Genomic DNA, 21577 nt, shown 5'->3' on the forward strand with positions numbered 1-21577 from the left:
AATCTGATTACTTAGAAGTCGATTTATCTGCAGTGCAACTGTTATCCAAATGAAAATAAGATTACTGTGAGTACAGTTTATTAATAACTCCCAGTATGCCATTGACACAACTTGATTATAACACAGCAGGCATGTGATGCACAATACTACAAAGACATTAAAACAGCCTGACAAGAGCGGATACAGAAGAGGTGTATGGTACAGGGTAAGGCATAAAAGTCTTAAAGTGTAAGTGACCATTCAATTATCAGTTCTGCAAAGAACATTTTCTTTTTATTTTATTGTAGATGTAGGATCTGTAGATATTTTTCAGTGTCCATTTCTTATGGCTGCTGAGATCACCTGAAAGCATGAGTTGGTGTTGATGTTCAGCTACAGACCTTGCAACATTCGAAACAACCCCTTGAACTTCCTCACAGGGAAAAGCAATTTAGCAGACCCAAAGGGGAATTCAGAAGCCCCTGAGGGAAGCTCATGAGTCTGTCTCATCCCACTAGATCTCCCAAGCCTGCAGTAGATATGATTCTATTTTGAATATATTGTTAATCTACTGTAATATATATTCCCTGTGAGTATAGGTTATGGGCTAAAGAGAGCTTGAGAAAGTAGTAGCACATTTTCTTATTCTGTAGACTGTTCTCTGCTATTTTTTTGACCACAAAAGCATCTTCCTTCATATTTATATTACAACGACAACAACAAAATCTTATTTCAGTAAGAAATATCTTTGTTTTCTTAATTGTACTTGAAAGGAAAAGTATAGTATAGATAAAGAGAAAACATTAGAGAGGGAGGGAAGGAGGAATAAAGAAAGGGAAGATCCTTGTTTTCTGGGTAGATGACTGGGAAGAAAGTAAAAGACTTAAAATCACTGAGGCTTAAATACGATTAATTATTATAACTACTCTGCTGAGCCAGGAGATAAGGAAACAAGCCAGTAGTGTTCGCAAGTCACTTGTGGACAGCTAGGGAAGACACACACGTATAGTACAAAGCCCCTGGCATTTAATTAGTCTCTGCACTGAGAAGTCAGAAGAGCAGAACAAGGAGCCTTCAGGATCTATCATTAAGCAATGGCATCTCAGCAGCTCAAATGCAGAACATTAGCTCAGGAAGTGGCAAGAACAGCTGATGATTGATATGGACTTCCTTTAGAAATGAAGGCAGTCACTTGCATTTTCAGTAAGGAAAAAGCAAATCGACAACATAAACTAGATGTGAATTTCCACAGTCAGTCTATAGGCCTAAGAAGAAAATTAGCTGTCTGACGCACCCATGTTTTATGAGGAAGGAAGAAGTAAAAAGGGATGGATGACACACACAGAGAGATGATATGTCAAGATAAGAGTCCTCTACTTTGTATTCAAGAGGTGTCTGGAAAACATGGCTTAGTAGTATTAACATCAGATTTCATCACAACTCTGGCTTTCCTGAGGGCTTAGCACTACTGTAAAGCTAGCTACTCTACTGAAGCTATGTGTTCAAAGCTTGTCTGAACCATGTGTGGTGACTTGACCTTGGCTGGCCACCAGGTACTCACCAAGCTTCTCTGTCACTCCCCTTCCTCAACAGGACAGAGGGAGAAAATACAACAAAAAGCTTATGGGTCAAGATAAGGACAGGGACATCACTTACTCATTACCATCACGGACAAAACAGATTTTATGGGGACCTTAATTTAACTTATTACCAACTAAACAGAGTAGAATGAGAAATAAGAAGAAATCTAGAATACGAAATAAGAAAAAAATCTAAAAAAGCCTTCCTTCAGGGTACAGCCACCTCCTCTGGCACGGAGTCTTCCATGGGCTGCAGTGGGACAACCTGCATCACCATGGTCTTCACCACAAGCTGCGTGGGAGTCTCTGCTCTGGCACCTGCAGCACCTCCCCTCTTTCTTCGGCCCTGACCTTGGTGGCTGCATAGCCGTTTCTCTTACATTTTCTCACCCCTTTCTCACAGCTGCTGCACAGTGGTTTTTATCCTTTCTTAAGCATGTTATCACAGAGATGCTACCAATGTTGCTGATGGGCTCAGCTTTGGCCAGTGGCAGGTCTGCCTTGGAGCTGGCTGGAACTTACTCTGACAGGGGGAAAGCTTCTGGTGTCTTCTCACAGAAGCGATCCCTGCTCCCACCCACCTTGGCTACCAAAACCTTGCCACATAAACCAAATACACCATGCTAATATTCCATCTACTGAGTATGATGACACTAGTGAGGGCAAAGTTTACTTTTGTGAGCCAGTCTGCTTCATGACTTTGTAGAATTTATGCCAAATCTATGAAAATTAGAATAAACTGTGGAGTTAGTAGGTGCCTCAGACACAGTGAACCACTGATTTGCTGGGGCTTTAAGCCATGCATCTCCTAGACTTGAAGAAGAGGGTGAAATAGGAATGATTGAGAGCTCCTACCCATTATCAGCTTCCACTCAAATGAAAGTATTCTGGAAAAATAATCTGGCTGCAGCTGTGGGGAAGAGAAGTTCCTTTTGGTTTACTCACAACAGGTAAACCTCAAATAAGGAAAGTCCCAACTGTTTGTAGTCTTACAGAGAACTGCATAATCAGATTCAGTTCCCTAGAGAAGACATCAGACAGAAGACACTTGCCCAGGAGATGCATCTTAAGAGCTTAAGTATAGAGGCTTCTTATATTAAGGAAAACACAGAAATACACATGAAAAGTAGATGGATCCAAACAGCTTTGCAAAGATAAAGGTGGAGAGAGGAGAGAGGAGAGAGGAGAGAGGAGGAGAGGAGAGGAGAGGGGAGGAGAGGAGAGGAGAGGAGAGGGGAGGGGAGGGGAGGGGAGGGGAGGGGAGAAAATTAAAAACACAGGATAGACTAACATTAACTGTTTCATAGCATTTTACAACATAAAAAGGAACTAATTAAAGTATCTTTAAAATTCATTTTCCCATGTCCTACTGTCCAGGGAAGCTTTGTCTGCCTTGGAAGACAAAATATAGTTGCTCTAGCCTAGATTTAGCTAGTTGCATGAAATCAGAGTACCTTACAAGCAAAAAAAAAAAGTGTGGCATATCTTGACTTAAGGTATTTAGCCATTACTACTTTGGACATGCAGTATACAAGGTCCATCCAAAAATATATATGTCAGTATAGAGCTCTGCAGTTTTCATGGAATGAAAAGGGTAGGATCCATTCTCATGCTCACTAATGGTGATCGCAAAATTCCCCAAACCCAGACATGTCCATAGTGCAGTTGAAGTTACATTTAATAAACATTCAAACAGCACGGAATGGAAGCTACAAGTTTGTAAAGGGAAGTAAACTTGACCCAGGGCAAAGCATTGCACCATTGTAAGATATAATATTACTCCTCTTCCTTTAATCCCTTACGGCTTGCTATAAACTCCTACATAAACCAGCAGTCACAAGGCCCTCATTTGAAGTTACATTTATCCCCACAGCAGTTTCTTTTTTAGTTCTGATTTTTTATTTTATATGTTAAAGCAAGAGAAACAGTCTTTGCTCATTATTGTACATCATGGATAGCATATGCAAAAAGGCCATCACAGTCTATTAAATTAAAATGCTCAGATCAAGAACAGATGTCATGACTTATAGAGGTTTCTGAAGCTAAGAAAATGCACATCTGACCATGTGGAGGTGGATTGTGTAGCATTATATTGATGATCATTTAATGTGTGACATTCTGATGACCTGCAGGGAAACAAAGTGCTAAAGCCAGTTCACGATAGAGTGCTTTCATTCTGGTGTTTAACAGGTCATCTGCTAGAATAATAATTATGGTACTGGGTCTGGCTGAGATGGAGTTAGTTTTCCCCATAGCAGCCCTCTTAGTGCTGTGCTTTGATTTGGTAGCTAGAAAGGTGGTGATAACACACCAGGGTTTGGCTACTGCTGAGCAGAGCTCACACAGCATCCAGGCTGGCTCTCCAGCATCCTCACCACCAGGTTCAGGGGTGGGCAGAATCTTGGGAGGGGACACAGCCAGGACAGATGACCCAAACTGACCATAGCAATATTCCATATCATATGATGTCTGCAGAGCAATACAACCTAAGAGAAAGGAGATGATTTGTCTTTCAAAGCAACTGCTATGCATACTGAAACCCTGCTTCCCAGGAAGAGGCCTGTCATCACCTGCTGATGGGAAGTAGAGAAAAGATCTTTTGTTTTCTTTTGCTTCCACAGGCAACCTTTGCTTTTGCTTTATTAAACTACCTTTATCTTGACCCACCATTTTTTTTCCATCTTATTTTCTCCCCTTTCTGTCCTGCTGAGGAGGGGAGTGATAGAGTGGCTTAGCGGGCACCTGGTGTCCAGCCAAGACCAAGCCACCACAATTATGCTGTAATTTAAAAATAAAATAGAAGAAGAAAAAGAAAAAAAGCCTATAATCAAAGAAGATTATTCAACAGAGAGGGGTAGAAAACAGAGTTTGCAGCTAAGAAAAACATTTGGGAAGGAAATAAGGCTTCCTAATCACAGCAGACTAGGATTTTTCCATGGAGAGAAAAAAGGAAAAATAGGAGTGGAGAGTTAGCCTAACAGGAGAGTTAGACAACAGAGATTTGTCCAGAGGATAACAAAAAGTAGGAAACACTCCCCAAAGAAGCCCCTCTCTTATGCAATGTACAGAGATTAATCTACAAACACTTGAATCAGTTATTTAAATTTATGTGATGTGACTGCCTACCAGAGAGGCAGAGGTTGAGGTCACTTTGTTTGCCAAAAGTATACAATGACCCAATGGTTCAGACAGCTGCCTCAGGCCAAACGTTCTCTCAGGCTGAGTTAATTCCCTGGTAGTTCTTCTGCACCAGCTGCTCTAGGCTAGCATATTTTTAATATAGATACAGAACAGAAAAGCTTTGACAGGAAAAGTTGAGGGAAGCTGAGGGCAGTATGTTAATCAGAACCCTTGAATCAGGGTTTCCTAACAAGTTAATGATTCCAGTATTCTGGGTTGAGTTTCTAGACCTGAGGAAACATTTCTGACAAAAAAAAGGCTTCAAAACTAACACTTCAAACCAAACCAAACCAAAAAGCTACTACTCATTATTTTTCAAACAAGAAACTTTGTACTAAAAATTGCATAACAAGCTCTTGTCTTTCCTGTGGTAAGTAAAAAGATCAAAGACATACACTAACTGTGTGATCTGCCTTGAGTAAGGCAATGTGTAACATCCCATCACCAACACACACAATACTCAATAATCCAGACACAAACCTTTCCTTCACATCATTAATAATGAGTCACGTCCTCTGGCTGTCAAACATAAGACCTAAAAGCAAGTATTTTTTACTGAATAATTAATTTCACCTTATAGTAGACACTCGGTCAGGTGAATCGTGCCTGAAAAGTGTCATTGGCAACCAGGGGTATATCCATACATCTTGAACTTTCCTGAAATGGTTCATATATGTGGGGGCTGAACACCCAGGAACTCCAAGTGCCAGGTGTTTCATGCAGAACTGTTTGAAGGGTTCTTCTTCCAACAAAATCCCCCTACTAGCAATATAAACCAGGGCCCATTCTTCACAGATAATGTGGACACCCTATCTGATCAAATGGAAGTAAAACATCATTGTTCATCCTCCTTACCTCTGAAGAAGTGGGTCTGCAGTAGCCTGCTCCAAACACTAGATTTTCCAATGACATACTGGACTGGTCTGGTCCTGCCTCCAGGTTGCCTTTACCAAGCCATGAACCTTTCCCTGGGCGAGCAAAACTAAAAGAAGAAATATTGAGAAGAAAAATGATCAGAGCAGTATTGTTAAACAAGACTCAGTGTTGCACCAGTGCTATTTCCTGCCTTAGAAAATGTTTGCGGTTTTGGTTTTGGCTGTGATGGATTTTGCTTTTGCTTATTTCAAGCTGACACCACAAGTCCATGTTTCCCTTTCAAAATTAACATTGTCCAGCATGCACTAGCTCAAATGATGTGCATGGACTTTGATTTCTTGGCATTCAGTCCAGTGGCTTGAGAGTTATCTTTCAGTCTGTCCTTTCTCTCCTTTCTTGCAGATCTTCTTCCAGCAAAACATCTCAACAGTACAACTTTTCCATCTATCCACATAGATAATACTCTTATTCAACTTCTCATCAGCTTGTATCTTGGTTGATGCAACATCTTTCTCTCTGACTTTTAACTATAACCTCTTTCCTCTTTGAATTGCGCATGATGTCTCTTCACTATTAATATCCTTTACAGTTCACTCCAATTTTTATTACAGATTGGACATTTAGTTCCCACTTCTCACTGTCCATTGACATAAGCGTCCGGCACTATAATGACAAGACTTCAGCCCAAAACCTGCATTTCCTTTTGCTGGTGCAGTCCATTCATTTGGGATGTGTCCTCCCATACCCATGTGCAACATGAATTCACTGTTATCCAAATTCTCCCTCAAAAATCTGATAGAATTTAAGTTATTTTAGTGCTCAGCTCATTACCTCTCAGTGCTGACATGGTCACAGTACTCCCTCTGACTGTATCTGCATGACTCCTATCTTATAGCATGAACTCAGCAAGAGTGGAACATCTTGTTTGGAGTTTACTCAGCATTGAGCCCCACAGAGTCCTGATACATAGCTAGGGCTCTTACTCTGAATTAATCTGAGCAAATGTCTACATCCCAGTTAATGATGTAGGCTGCCTTTAGATTTGCTGGAGAGGAATTGACATTTCCAGGGTATGAGTCATCTCTTTCTGAAGCAGTGATATCAAATAGGTCAGATGAATTTCACCCTCAAAGTGCTTATTTCTTATTGTGGACTATAAAGACAGGCTAGGATGACTGCCTCATAAACAACTGAAGTGAGGTGAGAGAAACACCACTGTTAGTCCCTCTGATAACATGTGCTGTACATAAAATATACCAATATTTCAAGAGAGATATTAGGCTACTTGTGATGAATCCAGTAAGTCAAATTACTGAGTTTAAATGGTGATAGAAGCAAATATAACTGTTTTTAAAAAACATGGAGGCAAAGGTGGAACTGAAATACAAAAGTGCAGAGAAAAAAGAAAAGCACATTCGCAGTTCATACTTGGTGCAGAGGTAATGTCACTGCGTTTGTGCTATAGCTTCAGGCTGGGAGCACCGTTCACAGGCACCTGATGCCCATGCTGGCATCCCAAATTACATCATACCCAGGAGACCTGGTCTTCTTGGAAGAACAAAAGCTTCCAAGATGGGGAGAGCAAAAAAAAATTTAAACCATAATGTGCCAGAATTAAAAGCCACAGGGCAGTGCTGTTCATTCTGCCAAAACTTTCCAAACTGAGGTCATTCCTCTATGCAGATATGTATCCCGTGGCCACAGCAGCTCAGATTAGCCGCAATTCATGGCTGTCTAAACCCGATTCGGTTGTTAAGGACAGATGAAGAGTCCTGGCTGCTGAACAGAAACACACAACAAAAGAAAGGATGCTTATGCTAAGGATACAAGACAAAAGAGAGGGCCAGCAATACTTGCTATCACCCAAGTAACAGGTGGGGTTCTGACTTGCAGGGAAACTGAGTGATGTATGCAACATTAGAAGAACCTCAGGCAAAATTAGGAACTGGAAAAGTTTCAGAAGGTTAATCACGAACCCCTGCCTCACCTCTAAGCCAAAACTGCCGTTTGTTCTGTATCACCTAGCATTCATTTACTGACAAAAAGTACATCCCCTAAGGGGGAGGATGGTGTAGAAAACCTTAGCATATATCTGGCCTTGTTTATGTCTGTATTAATTTATGTGATTCCAGAAATCTCCAGCTGGCTGCTTCTAAGCAGCATGAAGTCTTTCCATGTATTTCATACCTGCAACATTTAAGACAAAAATAAATAAATAAACTAAAGCAATTTCAACCAGCCAAGAGATAAACACTGCTCTCAATAATTTCAGTTGTTATTGGACGATGTTGTCTGTCCTGGTCTGCTGGAAAGTCTCAAGAAGCAGAAATAAAAAATGATTGCTGCTGTATCACAGAAAGAAGCTTAAACAAATGTTGCTTGCACATGAAAAACGCCTCATTTGAATATTAGCAAAGCTTTCAAAGTTTTTAAGGGAATGAAAAGCACTTTATAATGCCTTTTTTATTTATTTATCTTTTGCTTTTACAGCAGAAAAGGGATTTTAATCTGTTGGTTTTATGGAAATTGATGTAAAACAAAAACCTTTTTTGGGAAACCTGCCAAAATGTCATCTGTCTGTTGAGGGAATGTTTAAGTGGAAGGCTTACAAACTGCTGAGGTTCCCCTAATGCTTTCTGAAGTACAAAATACTTGAAGAGAATTTTTATTAGCAGTAACAAGTTGATTTGCTACTTCGAATTTTGGAATTTATATTTATTTTATCCAATTATTCCTGCAACCATGTTCATTTCTATGAATTTTGACCCTTGGTTATTTATATGTCTATTTGGACTATCTGTTTAATGGCATTGATTTAATATCAACATTTATATCCTCATCCTGTATGTTAACCTTAGCTTTTATCTGGAGTCAGGATAAAAAAGGTCAAAGAGGTAATGTGTGCATGTCTGGGAGAATGAACATGCGTGCAGAATAAATATTTTTGGTGAAAGAAACAATAGGGGCTTTTGCTTTTTTCCTGAGCTGTTCTTTTGATGACCTTATCCGTGAGATGTCTCTATCCTTCAGAGGAGTCTTGTAGTTCTTATAGCAGCCATCTATGGATACATATTGTAGTAACTTGCCTTAAAAAGCCAATTTTTTTCCTGTTGTATAGCCTGAGAGATACCAGCAATCAAAATATCAGAACTTTCTGACTCAGAGGTTATATTCAGGCAATTATTTCCAGCAGTCATGGTTATCTTCTACGAATTTGTGTCCATGCCTTTTTGATTTCTACTTTTGACTTCCGTAACATCTCTTGGAAGGAATTGCACGCTGTAATATATGCTGTACTTTCTGTTTGTTTTGAACCTGCTGTTGGAGAATTGAATGTGGCACCTCTTAGTTCTTGTGTGGTGCAAAATATTACATAATCATGTCCTGTTTTGTATCTTCTTGTGGAGAATTCTCTAACACATAAATGAGATGACAGTCCGTAGCATAAGAAATGGATTGGCCTTGATAAATGTTAATTCAGATGTGTTATTGAAATAATTTGGAATAAATGCTTTAGGCCAGTTTAATAAAACATATTATTCCCTTTGAGTTTAAACTGCCCCAAAACGAAATAACCCTGTTTTATTTTTCACTCACTTTTTTCAAAATAAGGATCTTTTGCTTTTCGTGGTAAGCAAAACTTAATATCTTCACAAATTGTAATTTTTAGCAGAATGGGGCAAAAAAAATTTACAGATTGGGATCTCAGTCTTACTTGGGAAAAAAACTATCTACCATCATCATATGAAATAGCAAAACTATAAAACCCAAACAAACAAAACCCCACACGATCACTACACTTCTAATGACAAGAAATCATAATCTTGTGTCTGAAGCAGGAGTGGAAGTTCAGGAAATGAACTTGCATCCCATTTCAGCCAGATCCTATGGAGAAATCACTTCTTTTTCCCTCAGTCTCTTATGCATAATATATTACTGACTTTAAAAGTGAAAAATATAAGTAAGTCCCATGGAAACCACACACCTCAGAATCAAACCCTCCCATCCTCCACTAACAGCACTGTCTGCATTTCATCGGGAGCTTCCTTCTAACTCCCACAGATCAGGAACATGTAATGCACAACACCAATTTCCCTGTTTTTTAACTCAAAACTTTAAATAGCTTTTGGCAAATTACTGTTGGCACATGGCCATAGGGTGTATGGATGAGCTGTTGTTTGTTTTTGAGAATCATATATGGATATTTACAGATTGTGCTCCTCTAGACGTATTTCTCTCTTCCACAACGAGTTTCACTAAGGTTATAATGAGTGACTCTAAAATGTTGTGAGCTTCTTGGGTAAAACTGGTAAGATTTACTAAAATAAAATTTGTAATGGAAACAGATGTCTCTCCCTAGATCCTAAGGAGAGTTCAGTGGGAATTTGGCTTGAAATCTAGTGATTCTGATTGCTGGAAAATGCTGGTTCATTTAAACTTAACCTTAATTGCTATAAAACTTGAAAGCAGGTAAAGTAACGTAGTGGTATTTATCTAGTTTTGGGTGGAGATGTTTTTGCTTTTTGGTTTGGGTTTTGGGGTTTTTTTTTGAAAGTTTGACTCAGAAATAGGGAGTTTTTATGTGACTTTACAGCTGGTAGCTCAGGAGAATGTAAAAATTGAAGGTTTATTTTTGCAGATACATAACAAACAGTAATAAATAAAAGAAAATTCAAAGGAAAAAACACCCAGTGATTATGTAAGAGTTCTTAAAGGAAAAAAAAAAAAAAAAAAAACCAAAAAAACCCCAAAAACACAAACCAGTATTCTTTTAATAAACGTACTATGGAAGCCATAGTTCTTCACTGCATAAATACTCCATTTTCTTTCTACAGATCATCTTATTTGCAAATATGATGGATTGGAAAAGTACATCAGAACTTTACTAGCTCAGGATTACAGGCAGTTTCATATGTAAGCTGCCCATAAGGAGGTGCCAGCTACACTTACAATTGTAGAAAAATTGACCTGCATGGTCTTCACCCAGATTGAAAGCGCACAGGGTAGTACAGTGTGCATATCATATATAGATACATCAGCTGTGATTTTGAGGAACAGGAGGATACCTGGGAATAAAATAATTTAGGTGAGAGAAAACTGCTCAAGGATGGCCAGGGCTGGCCTGATTCTGCAGTGTAGTAGAGTACAGCAGAACTAGGTCAGGGCTGAAACCTTTGAATACTCTGTGTCCCTTTGATTCTGTTCCCTCTTCCCAGCATAGAATAAGCTGAAGGCACTGAAAAATTCAGTATCTGTGTCCTGCTTCTCCACCTCTACAAATATTTGTATTATTTCTCAATATGAGATGCCACCAAGATTTCTTGTTTCTCATTCACTGGTTTGGATATGGGCAATTAATAATTCAATGTTAACAAGCAAAATGTTGAAAGTCTACTTTGTTTTTCACATAGACATATGTATGAAAGTTGGGAAGAGAATAGAAAGTTGAAGAGAATCTAAAAAACTGAGGAAATTAAACCCCTTTCTTGTGCAAACAAGTGAAAACAGGTTTGACAGCTGCCTGTAATGAAGGATCTTGCTTATCTGCAGCAATTTCAAGCCTTGTTTCTTTTTTTTCCCTTGGTGTTTTGGGGTGTGGGGTTTTTTTTGGTTGGTTGGTTTTTTGGTTGGTTGGTTGGGTTTTTTTTCAGATTGACGATGTTTTCAGCTGAAGCCCAAGAGCCAAAGTAAGTCTGCAAATGCTGTGGCTATCAAGTGAGCTGGATTCTGCACAGTCTTTAGACAAAGCACAGTTTTTGGAAGACCAGTCTGTACAGATAGCAGCAGTCTTGTGCTGAAACACAGGGGTTTTATTTCCAGAAAGCTTTCAGAGGAAGAAAGTATAAAGCATCTGAGGTCTGCAGGTAAACTTTCAGTAGAAAACATGCCGACTAGATCCTGTTGTCCATGCTGCTTAATAGGAAATACAACATACAGGGCATCGTTTTCAGTGTGGAAAACTGTGCGTGTGTAGCTATGTATTAGGGTACTTCTTTCAGAGATTACTTACAAATCAGTTTTTCTTATAAGAGTAGTATGTGCTAACTCCTTTCAGGAAGGAATGGTGCAGACGTCTATGGAATTAATGAAGTGGGTAACCATGTTTCTTGCTGTTGGGTTCCTAAATGAGTCTAATGTAAAAAAGGCACTGAGCTGGCAGCATGACTGAGACTAAGTAGCCCTGTACACCACAGACATGGATCTATCCCTTTGGGAAAAGCAAAAATATTTCGTAAAGTCTGAACTATGCTGGAGAAAAGCGCCTTTTCTAACAGCTGATGCTGGGCTAATAACTGCTGGTTATACTTACAGACTGGACCAGTTGCAAAGGCAGTGAGAGGGAGCTAAGGGAGAAGTCAATGACTCAGGCCAGAAACCAAACTCATCTATACCAAACAGAAAACTGGAGTCCAAAACCCCTAATTCCTCTGTGCTTTCCTCCTGCAACAGCCTGCTCACATTTTGCCTCTGGAGCTTAGGTAAAAGAACAAAACCCGCTATTTAAGCAGTTTGTGGAGGCCAGTGCCTTCAGCAGGGGAGTACTCTCAAGACTGAATATCATTCACTTTCTCTGTTTATCTTTTGACAGACCTGCTGGGATCATCTTCTGTCATCCTGGGTAAAATGAGGTCACCAGAGGCAAGCCCTCTAACTTTCCAACGAGAACTGTCATTTCTGTGATGTTAGGAGAGATATGCCAGCCAACTCCTGCTCTAGATTCTCTTCACTATTTCTCCCACATCCCCAAAGTCTCAAAATACTGCTCCACAATTTGCAGTTGCCAAAAGCGTACTGAATGCACCGAGCAGACACCAGTGCTCTGCGCAGTGGCTGTCACTGTGGGAGGGCAAAGGGCCTGGGGGCTGCGGCAGCACAGCTCAAGCCCTGGGGCTTGCAAGTAGCGGTGTGACAATGTCCTTTGGTGCCTGGTGGAAGGGTTTGGGTGTAGGGCAAGATGCAGGTGAAGGGAGCAGTGTTTCAGATTGAGACAATAGCTATTGCAACCATTACACCCCACATTCCTGTTCTGCCCTATTATTGCACTCCTGCCTGGAAAACTAGAGTTTTGGACTTGGCCCCCAGCAGTCCAGCTTCCCCAGGCACTTCTGGGGTGTTTTTTAGAGACGTAAAAGAACTTTAAAGGTCAAAGTGAGAATTTTTAACCAAGCTCTGACTCAGTGCTTTGTAGGGACAATTCAAAGCCACCCATCCCCTTCCCTGCTGCTCAAAGTCCCCTCTGCAGCAGCATCTCAGAAGGATGCAGCTACCTATGGAGCCAAGAGAAAAGGTGATCCAAGCCCCAAGGTATCACAGCATGCTCCTGGTCATCCCACATCTAGACCAAATACGGTTCTTGTAGAGGTAACAGAGCTGGAGGTAAGATGACTGCAAGTCTGTCTCATCACCTCCCTATCCAGCCTCTCACCTGCTTAGTAAATGCATAAAGCCATTAACAGCTGCCATGAATTGGGACCCTATCAAAAAGCTGAGGGCTATACTTTTTAGAAAAGCTGAATCACAAAATGTCCATCCAGAGTTCTGCAAATGATCTGAGAAACATGAATTTCACTCATTCTAAGTTTGGTAAGAGCGGAGGGCTTCAAAGTATCAAACTTAATTGAATATTTATTATATAACAATTATTAACGAGGACAAACATCAATATCAAAATGTTCACTTGTCAAAAACCAGGAGGCAACGGAGGCACCCTGGCAAGGGTGCTATTTGTGGGTGTACATGACCCTGCAGGGAAAAGCCTGAATCTGCCTTGCTCATTTCTCTGTGGTTTTCACTGTTTAAATACAGGTGACATGGAAGAACTTTGGGGAAGAGTATCTAATTTGCCACCAGAGCTAACAAAATGTGAAAAGCTGAGTCCACAGGGCGCATGTAAGCAGATAGCTGTGCAGTGCAGGCAAAGCTGTTTTCCAGCAGAACTTCAGGACAGCAGTGAATTTCAGTTTTACATAATGTGTGATCTTTATTTTCAGGGTAGATCTAGAACTGTTGCTTTACCTTTCAGTGGATACCTATGTGTATATGTATATATGTATATATGTATATATGTATATACACGTAAAGCACATACTATAACGGGACAATTCAAGGTAGCAAACTAAACCACAATGAAATACTGTGTAGATATTTTCCTCAGACAATGTAACTACCTGGTGTTTATTTTTCCTATAATGTGACAAAAAAAAATAAAAAAAAATAAAAAGACTTTCCGGTTATTCAGGTTCTATTGTGCTACAAAAATAAAGCTCTGGTTTTACAATTAAACTTTTTTTCTGTGTTCCTAGTAAACTCCAATGATAAGTGATAAGCAGGAAAGTTCTGAGCTGTGAGAAAAATAAGTTTTAGTGGCTGGTTTTGTTTCAGAGTGCTTTGAATTTGTGCTTCTGTTGCACTAGTGTCTTCACCCTGATTTATATCTAGAGAACACATGATACAAAAACTCTTTCGGCTTTGAATATTTATCAAGAAGACAAATTCTTCATATCACACTTCAAAATTATTTTACTGGCTTAAGCAAAGGAGACTCTATATTGTGTTGTTAAAATCTTCATTCTGCTGCATTGAGTAAAAATTCTGTATACTTCATACGTGCCCACAAAATCATGCTTTAAAAGCTATAATAATCTGACTATGGAACAGTTGCTTATCCTGCGACTTATGCTTAATAACAGTAACAAGTCTCTGCAGCCCTATTCATTATAGGATAACAAAGCACTGAAAACAGTCATTAAGCCTGATAACTATTGTTCTTTCCCCCTTTTATAGAATAGAACAATGGACAAATTGAGTGAAATTATCTGGTTAGAAACAGTCAGTTAGAATCTAATTCACTATTTAAAAACTCAACACATAGCAGAAGAGAGATACAACAGTTACCTGTATCTCAGCAGCAGCAGAAAAGACAGATACATCAGTCTGATCTACTAATGCAACTCACATCACTGTCACAACTCAACCTTTTACAGCCTTAATTCATTCTACGGCATCACGTCAATGCCTTTATACAAATGGAGAACTGAAGGAAAGATGTATTAAGCCAAAACATGAAACCTGAGATAACAAAGAGTCTACAGGTTCATCTTTTCTTTCTGACACAGTGGTCTTTGCACAATATTTGACAAATTTCAGATTCTCCTGGTCATTTGGTAAACACCCAGGCCTTGTTGGAATAAGGGAAGCTGAAAACGCTGAACATTGCATTTTCCTTCAGGACCAAGGGAGTTCCCTTCCTCTCAGACTCTTTATCTCATGCTATGACAAGATTGGACACAAAGTAAATTGCCAGAAAGACCTTTGCTTCCCCTCGCCTGCTCTAAATATTAGAAGATATTGACCTCCAGCTCTGTTTTATTTGAAGGAGTTCTGAATTATTTTCTTGTCATTACGAATCAGATAACATAAATCACACCTAGACCCCATGGCAGCTAGTATTTACTGCTGCACGGTTAAATCAGATGCTGCTGCGAAGGGAAAATTCAGCAAAGCCTTACCCAGTACTGACTAATGCATGCCTCCATTTAGCCATGTTATGAATTATGCTAATGCACAGAGGGCACAGATGAGATTAGCCTCCAACTGTCCTAAATGCTTTACAGAACAACAGGGGGAGAAAATGTAAATGCTCTTAGCTGCATTTAGACTAAAGAGGAAAAACCGCCAAGGAGAAGAGTTTTTTCACTTTCCCCATGTTACAGATGGTGTCGCGACGGAGGGAAGACACAGTCACTCAATATGAGTGATCAGCAGACTTCATTTATTGTGCCTTACAGTCATCTTTTATACCTTGTTATAATTAGCTCATACATATTACAAAAGTTAAGCTCATTATTGGTTAGTTGCCTAAATATCAAGCCCGCCCCTAGTTTCTCTTCTGTAGTTTTCTGTTCCCACCTGCAACATTCTTTTCCCACCGAAATCTTCCTGTTATTGTGTAAGACAGTGTATTTTGCTTTACTTCAGATAAGCTGAGAGCGATGTGCATTTTTGTCCAGCCAGCTGGACTATGTCTATGAGACCTTTTTTCAGCTAGCCAGTTATCCACAAGATGGGAAATAGAAGGATCAAGACTAATCAAAATTTCTGAACACATTCCCAGAGATTTTGCTAGTTTTTGATCAGGCCCCTAGCATCTTATCACGAGAAGGAGCCTGAGTCAGAGGCTGGCCCAAAACCCTAGTCTCTGAAATCCTAGCCCAGGATCAAAAATGTCAAAATTAAATTATCCTCTCTGCTTCTCCCATACAGTAAGCAAATGAACTCAGAAGAGGAACCTCTTCTGCCTTTCAACAGAGATTTATGTGTCTTTTACCTGATCAGAGGCTGGTGTAATGCCACCAGTGACGCATGCACCGTGACGGATATCACTGACAGGTGGAAATAGTCAAACATGACAGGAACATGGTGGTGCAGACCTCTCTGGGGGTGGAAGTGAAGACACAGTGTACGGCTGCTGATCATGGGGATTGTTGGAACATCTCTCAGCCTGAAAGAGAAAGTTTTACAAGAGTTAGTGAAAGCTTGAGTTGTCACTGCCCGTAACATGCTACAGGCAGCAGGCGGGGAGATGGCTCGAGGAGAATTTTTATCACTTCCCAGCTTCATAAGCGTTTACAGAACTGATGACTATCTTGTGTTGTACTTCTGCCCAGCATAAATATCAACATAAATATAGATATAAAAAGAAATAATAAAAAGCAAAAAATATATACACACACACTGTATAGAAGACAAATAGATGTGACGCAATTCCAGTTTTCCCTAGTGATTGTACTTGATGGCCACCTATGCACTAGTTCTGGGGACATGAAGAACTAAGTAGGAGAAGGAAATGCATTTAGCAAACTGCTCAGTTTATTTGAGTGTTCATAGCCAGGACAGCTTGCTACTTGTGATTTTCAGCATAAGAACAATCAACTCAGGCAATCTGTGTGAGTTAGAAGTAGTCTTGTGTCAGAGAGAGCTGAAAATATTTGGAGTACCTTTCCACATACCTGATCTTCTGAAAAAAAAATAAAATTACAAGAGGCAAAAGAAAGAGTAGGTGAAGTAACTGCAGCGAGGCAATACAAGTTGGACTGGCTTCTCCTTTAATTAAATAAAAACTAAGACTTTCATGTAAAGTTTGATTATAGCTATTCCAGGATAACTTTCTCAGTATGCAGTCAACCACATGACATATGAGTCACCTATAAGGCAGGAGACTGAGATGTAAACCTGGAGTGTGCCTAACCACATCCTCCCAATGTAAGCCAAACTCACTTCCAAAGAACTGTTTTACAGTGTAACAGACCCTTCCGAAGCCAACTGTTGCCCAGAGCTAAGAACACCTATGATGAAACAGTTGAGTACAGAGCATGACAGTCCCAGAAGTATTTCTATGAGATTTGCACAACACCCTTTTCTAAAAATCACTGCTTTTTTTTTTTTAATAGTAAATGGGATTAATCATTCAGATGATAACAAAAATTAGATGTATGTGTTAGAGCACAATTTCATAACTTGAATATCTCAGTACTTTTTACTCTTGACTATCACAATGTTTGTTTTTTCTTTCTTCTAGACCCATCAGCATCACAGCTGATGACTGATGGTCCAGTCCCACCTGCCTGGGAGAAAAAGTTTCCACTTTTTTTTATCTTAAAGACAAAGGAAACATGTTCCTGAAATTTGTTTACGTGCCCTATGGATATGAATAAAATCACATGGGGACAGCCTTAGCATGAAACACAGCTCAGATTTCTCTGCATCCCCTCTGTCCTGGTTCCAGCTGGAATAGAGTTAGTTTTCTTAGTAGCTAGTATAGTGCTGTGTTTTGGCTCTGATGTGAGAACAGTGCTGATAGGACACTGATGGTTTTAGTATAAACATTACCCAGCAACAACTAAGTCAAGAGCTTTTCAGTTTCTCAGGCCCTGCCAGCAAGATGGCTGGAGGGGCACAAGATACTGGAAGGGGACACAGCCAGGACAGCTGACCTGAACCAGCCAGAGAGGTATGCCATAGCATATGGCATCATGCTCAGTATATAAACTGGGGGAAGAAGAAAAAAGGGGGGACATCTGGCATTATGGCATTTGTCTTCCCGAGTGCCTGTTACACATGACGGAGCCCTGCTGTCCTGGGGATGGCTGAGCTCCTGCCTGCCCATGGGGAGTGGTGATGAATTCCTTGCATTTCTTTGCTTGTGTGAGCAGCTTTTGCTTTACCTATTAAATTGTCCTTATCTCAACTTTTGAGTTTTACATTCCTTTCTGATTCTCCTCCCCATCTCTCCGGGTGAGGGGGAGTGAGTGAGCGGATGCATGGTGCCTGTTGCCGGCCGGGGTTAAACCACAACACCCTCCCACCCCCTATAAATGCTGCTGAAGTCATTGCAAGCCTTTTCTGTGATTCAGTGAGACTGAATAACATCTGGGATCACAGTTTCTACTGTGTCTCAGGAAGGGATGCTATCCCCACTTCATCAAAGATTATGGAATCAAATACAGTTGGAAGAATTCAAATTAAATGAGAAGACTCTTTCCTCCTAAAATATAGAGACAGCTTTGGTTCTTAATACAAGAAAAGTGCTTAGCATCTCCATACACCCACCTGCAGCCAGAAAATACTTCATTGTCTCCTGAGATAAATGCATTCCTGAACCACAGCCCCTGCTCACATGGAGGTCAGAGATGATGTTCCCTTTGACTTTAACAGCAGCAGAGATAGAGCAACACTTAAACCTTTGAAAACCTTGCACTTAAAGGAGAAAAAATGTTCCTTTAAAGAGAAGTATGACAAATACTGTTCAAATACAGACAGAAAAAACAGAAAAACTTCAACACTGAGGCAAAGACTTACCAAAGCTATCCCTTTTGTCAAAGGACTCTCACTTCTTCAAAGTAATTTCCCAATTGAATAAACCCCTGCATTATCAATTGAGCTTAAATCAGCACTTACTGTTGTTCGCTATCTGTAAAGTGCAGGTCCAACTTGAGCTGAAAATCTGCCTCACTTAATGCATCTTCCACCTACAAAAACAGAAAGGTAGGGTTACCTTTATAAGTTGGCACCTGCAGCATTAAAGGCAAAAGTGGATGGGTTTGTCTGATATAAGCAAAGGCAAAAATATGCAGTAACAGCAGCACCACACCACAGTAGGAGAAAGGAGCAAATGTGACAACAAGTGGAGGTAATTGCTGAAGGAGTCAGAGGTGTTATCTGCTCCTGGGTGTCCTGTCATGTCAAAAAAATCAGTCCAGACAAGAGTAACCAGAGTGTGTAGAGCACTATATTTGTTAGATGCTTGCTCTTTGCACACTGAGAGTCAGCGGAGTATGGCTGAAGCTGCGCTCCCTCATTGAATGAGTATTCTTTGGGATTATCTTGTCAGCCAAACGAGAACAAGGACTAGGTTTTCTTCGTCGAGAAACAGCCATGAATTACTCTGGTTACCCACCTGTAACTAACACAAGGTTCAGAGTTTACAGCCTAGAACAATCAGAAATGGCTCAATTCTAACAATTTCTGATCTCTCATCATTAGTCTTTTAGGTTTTTTCTCAGCAAACAGAGGTTTTCTAGCCTCCCAGTCACTCCTTTCATCCCTTGGCAGATTCATGGAGGAAGTTCATAACTGATTTTCATCTAGATCATTTTATTTGCAAAATTCAAAGGCTTTCAATGCTTTTAAAGCTTCAATTAATGAAAGTTTAGTTGTTCACTTTGTTGAAGGGTGCTGAGCACATCTAAACATGATAGGATTCAGCTCGCCAAAACAACTGAAGATATCATGTGTGATCATAAGCCAACTGACCCACTAGTACCTTCACCTATTAGGTCCCACCAGCAAGATTACCCTTGTGTTATTGTCAATAAAATACATTAATTTGATTTTCTGAAACAGTACAAGAAGGGAGTTGTCAGTTCATTACCTTCACCTGGAAAGGGCTACATTGGATAACACACCCCAGCTTGGCACAGTTAAAACAACTACGGGAACAAATAAATCAGAATGGAAGTATTAAGCTGCCCAGCACTTTCTTGTTCACTTCTTTGAAATGTCTTTACTTCCCCAGCAAAGTAGGTTTAGCAAAATTTTAAAAAGCTTTTATTTCTATCAACCTAAATGGAAATACGAACAAAAATTTACTCATTTTTTTACCAAAAGTCTTTTTCTGTGAGTCTAAGCATCCTTTATTGTATTTCAGAGCACAACAGAAGATGTGCAAGAATGCAGATGGAAAAGTGGGGTTGTTCACTGGGGGTAGAGTATTATAAACATAACTTCTTTGTACCCAATGTTTGCCACAAGAAAGGTCAGGTGAGACATTTATGATCTGTCTTTTTTTCAGTGGAAAGCAATAAGCAGAGGCATACAGTGAGCTGACCCATCCTGAGGTACGCATTGGAAAAGGACAACTGATTTCTGTTCGTGCCCGTCTCTTTCCATTGACAGTATATAGAGCCTAGAGAAATATCTTGGTCTAGATACACTGGAATTTTAGATGGCTTAAGTTAGGGAAGATGAATTCTACTTTCTTGAGCTGATTAGCACCTTCTTAAGAATAGATTATACTAAAAATGCAGTGAAGGCAACGTCAGAGTTATCTAGCTGGCTCTGACAGCTAGGATTCATAAAATACACAACATAAGCCATGTTCTGCTAGGTTTTCCAAAAGTGAAGCTCCATCTACAGTGTACCTTTTTCTGTTGAAGCAAGAAAATTGAGAGTCAAGGACTGATCATTTTTTGGCTACATTATCAAAGGTGTAAAATTTAAACCCTTCTGAAATCGTATGATATTTCTTCTAGCATGACCACAAGAACAGAGATGTGAGGAGAAAATTCAAGCTTCTGTTTATCAAAAATGTGCCTTCTCCTTTGTGTTTGTCTCAAAACACCTGGAAGTATGTATTTCAGAAAAAAACCCAAAAAACTTATTTTTAATGAGTTGTTGTCACTAAAAATCACAGTTGCTGGCAGCTGCAAAGGAAATAATCATTATTGAAGCTACAGTCTGAATTTAAACTAGGAATTCAACTCAAGTATAGTGCCCCAGACAAAGCAAACCTCATCCTCCAACAGAGGGGATGAAATTCTGGGTCTGTGCCTAACACTTCTGAGCACCTGCAACTGTCACTGAAATCTGAATCTGTGTTTAAAACAAGTTCAATAGCTAGTGACACTAACTCAAAACACCTTGAGGCAATTAGCAGATGTCTGAGAGACTCAGAGGCATTGAGGCATTCATCACTGCATGGGGCCGTACAATAATGTGCAAGTATAGGATATTTTTAATCCCAAAACTGTATTGAAATCAGACTGTTCAGAGTAGTGCAAAACCCCATATAAAATCAAACCACATTTCTCATTACAAGTTTACATGTTTTCCTTTGTATATTAGAGGTGTAAATTTTAAGACAAGTGAAAATTGGACAGTTGTACAAAAATCACTAGACTCTTCATGAGAAAAATACCATGAAAAGGCTTATGCACAGGTTGAGACACAATAGAATTATGCACAGTAATTACATGACACAAGTTACTATACAGCTTTGATTCCTTCTGGACTTTCCTGTAGTTTACTTTTGTTCACTTACTAGAACCACAGCTGGCCAAGATCCTTTACACGGGGAAAAAAAAAATGAAATGGCCTTTCCATAGCTCATACAGAAGTGGCACTTCACAATTTCTATCATCTCTCAGTCTCCTGTGTAACATAATGCTGTCCTTAAATGAAATATTGGCTGCTTATTTTGGTACTGGTGGGATGATTATGGTGTTTTCTAGTTATTATTTACAGACTGTATAATTTTCCAAAAGTTTGATAGACTATCAGATTTTTATTTATTTTTTTTCTCCTGATGAAAAGTTTTAAATTTTCACATCAACCTACTTAAGAAACTAGCCTGAAAAATTTCTCTGGAATATAATTAGTGTTTGACTGGCTAAGCCAAGCAGTGT

The 21577-nt window shown here is 39.7% G+C and overlaps 1 protein-coding gene across 1 annotated transcript in view; it reads right to left on the reverse strand.

Annotated features, from left to right (window-relative positions):
* Window positions 1–21577, reverse strand: part of FAM135B (family with sequence similarity 135 member B) — a 231047-nt gene that overhangs the window by 66219 nt on the left and 143251 nt on the right. Inside the window, exons 6-8 of the mRNA XM_056333129.1 lie at window positions 18573–18643; window positions 15943–16116; window positions 5595–5721 (exon numbers count right to left, since the gene is read on the reverse strand). Of these exons, the coding sequence (XP_056189104.1) occupies window positions 5595–5721; window positions 15943–16116; window positions 18573–18643 (372 nt within the window). The remainder of the gene's footprint in view (window positions 1–5594; window positions 5722–15942; window positions 16117–18572; window positions 18644–21577) is intronic.

The sequence above is a fragment of the Falco biarmicus genome, chromosome 3 (genome assembly GCF_023638135.1).
Source record: "Falco biarmicus isolate bFalBia1 chromosome 3, bFalBia1.pri, whole genome shotgun sequence".
Lineage (NCBI taxonomy): Eukaryota > Metazoa > Chordata > Aves > Falconiformes > Falconidae > Falco > Falco biarmicus.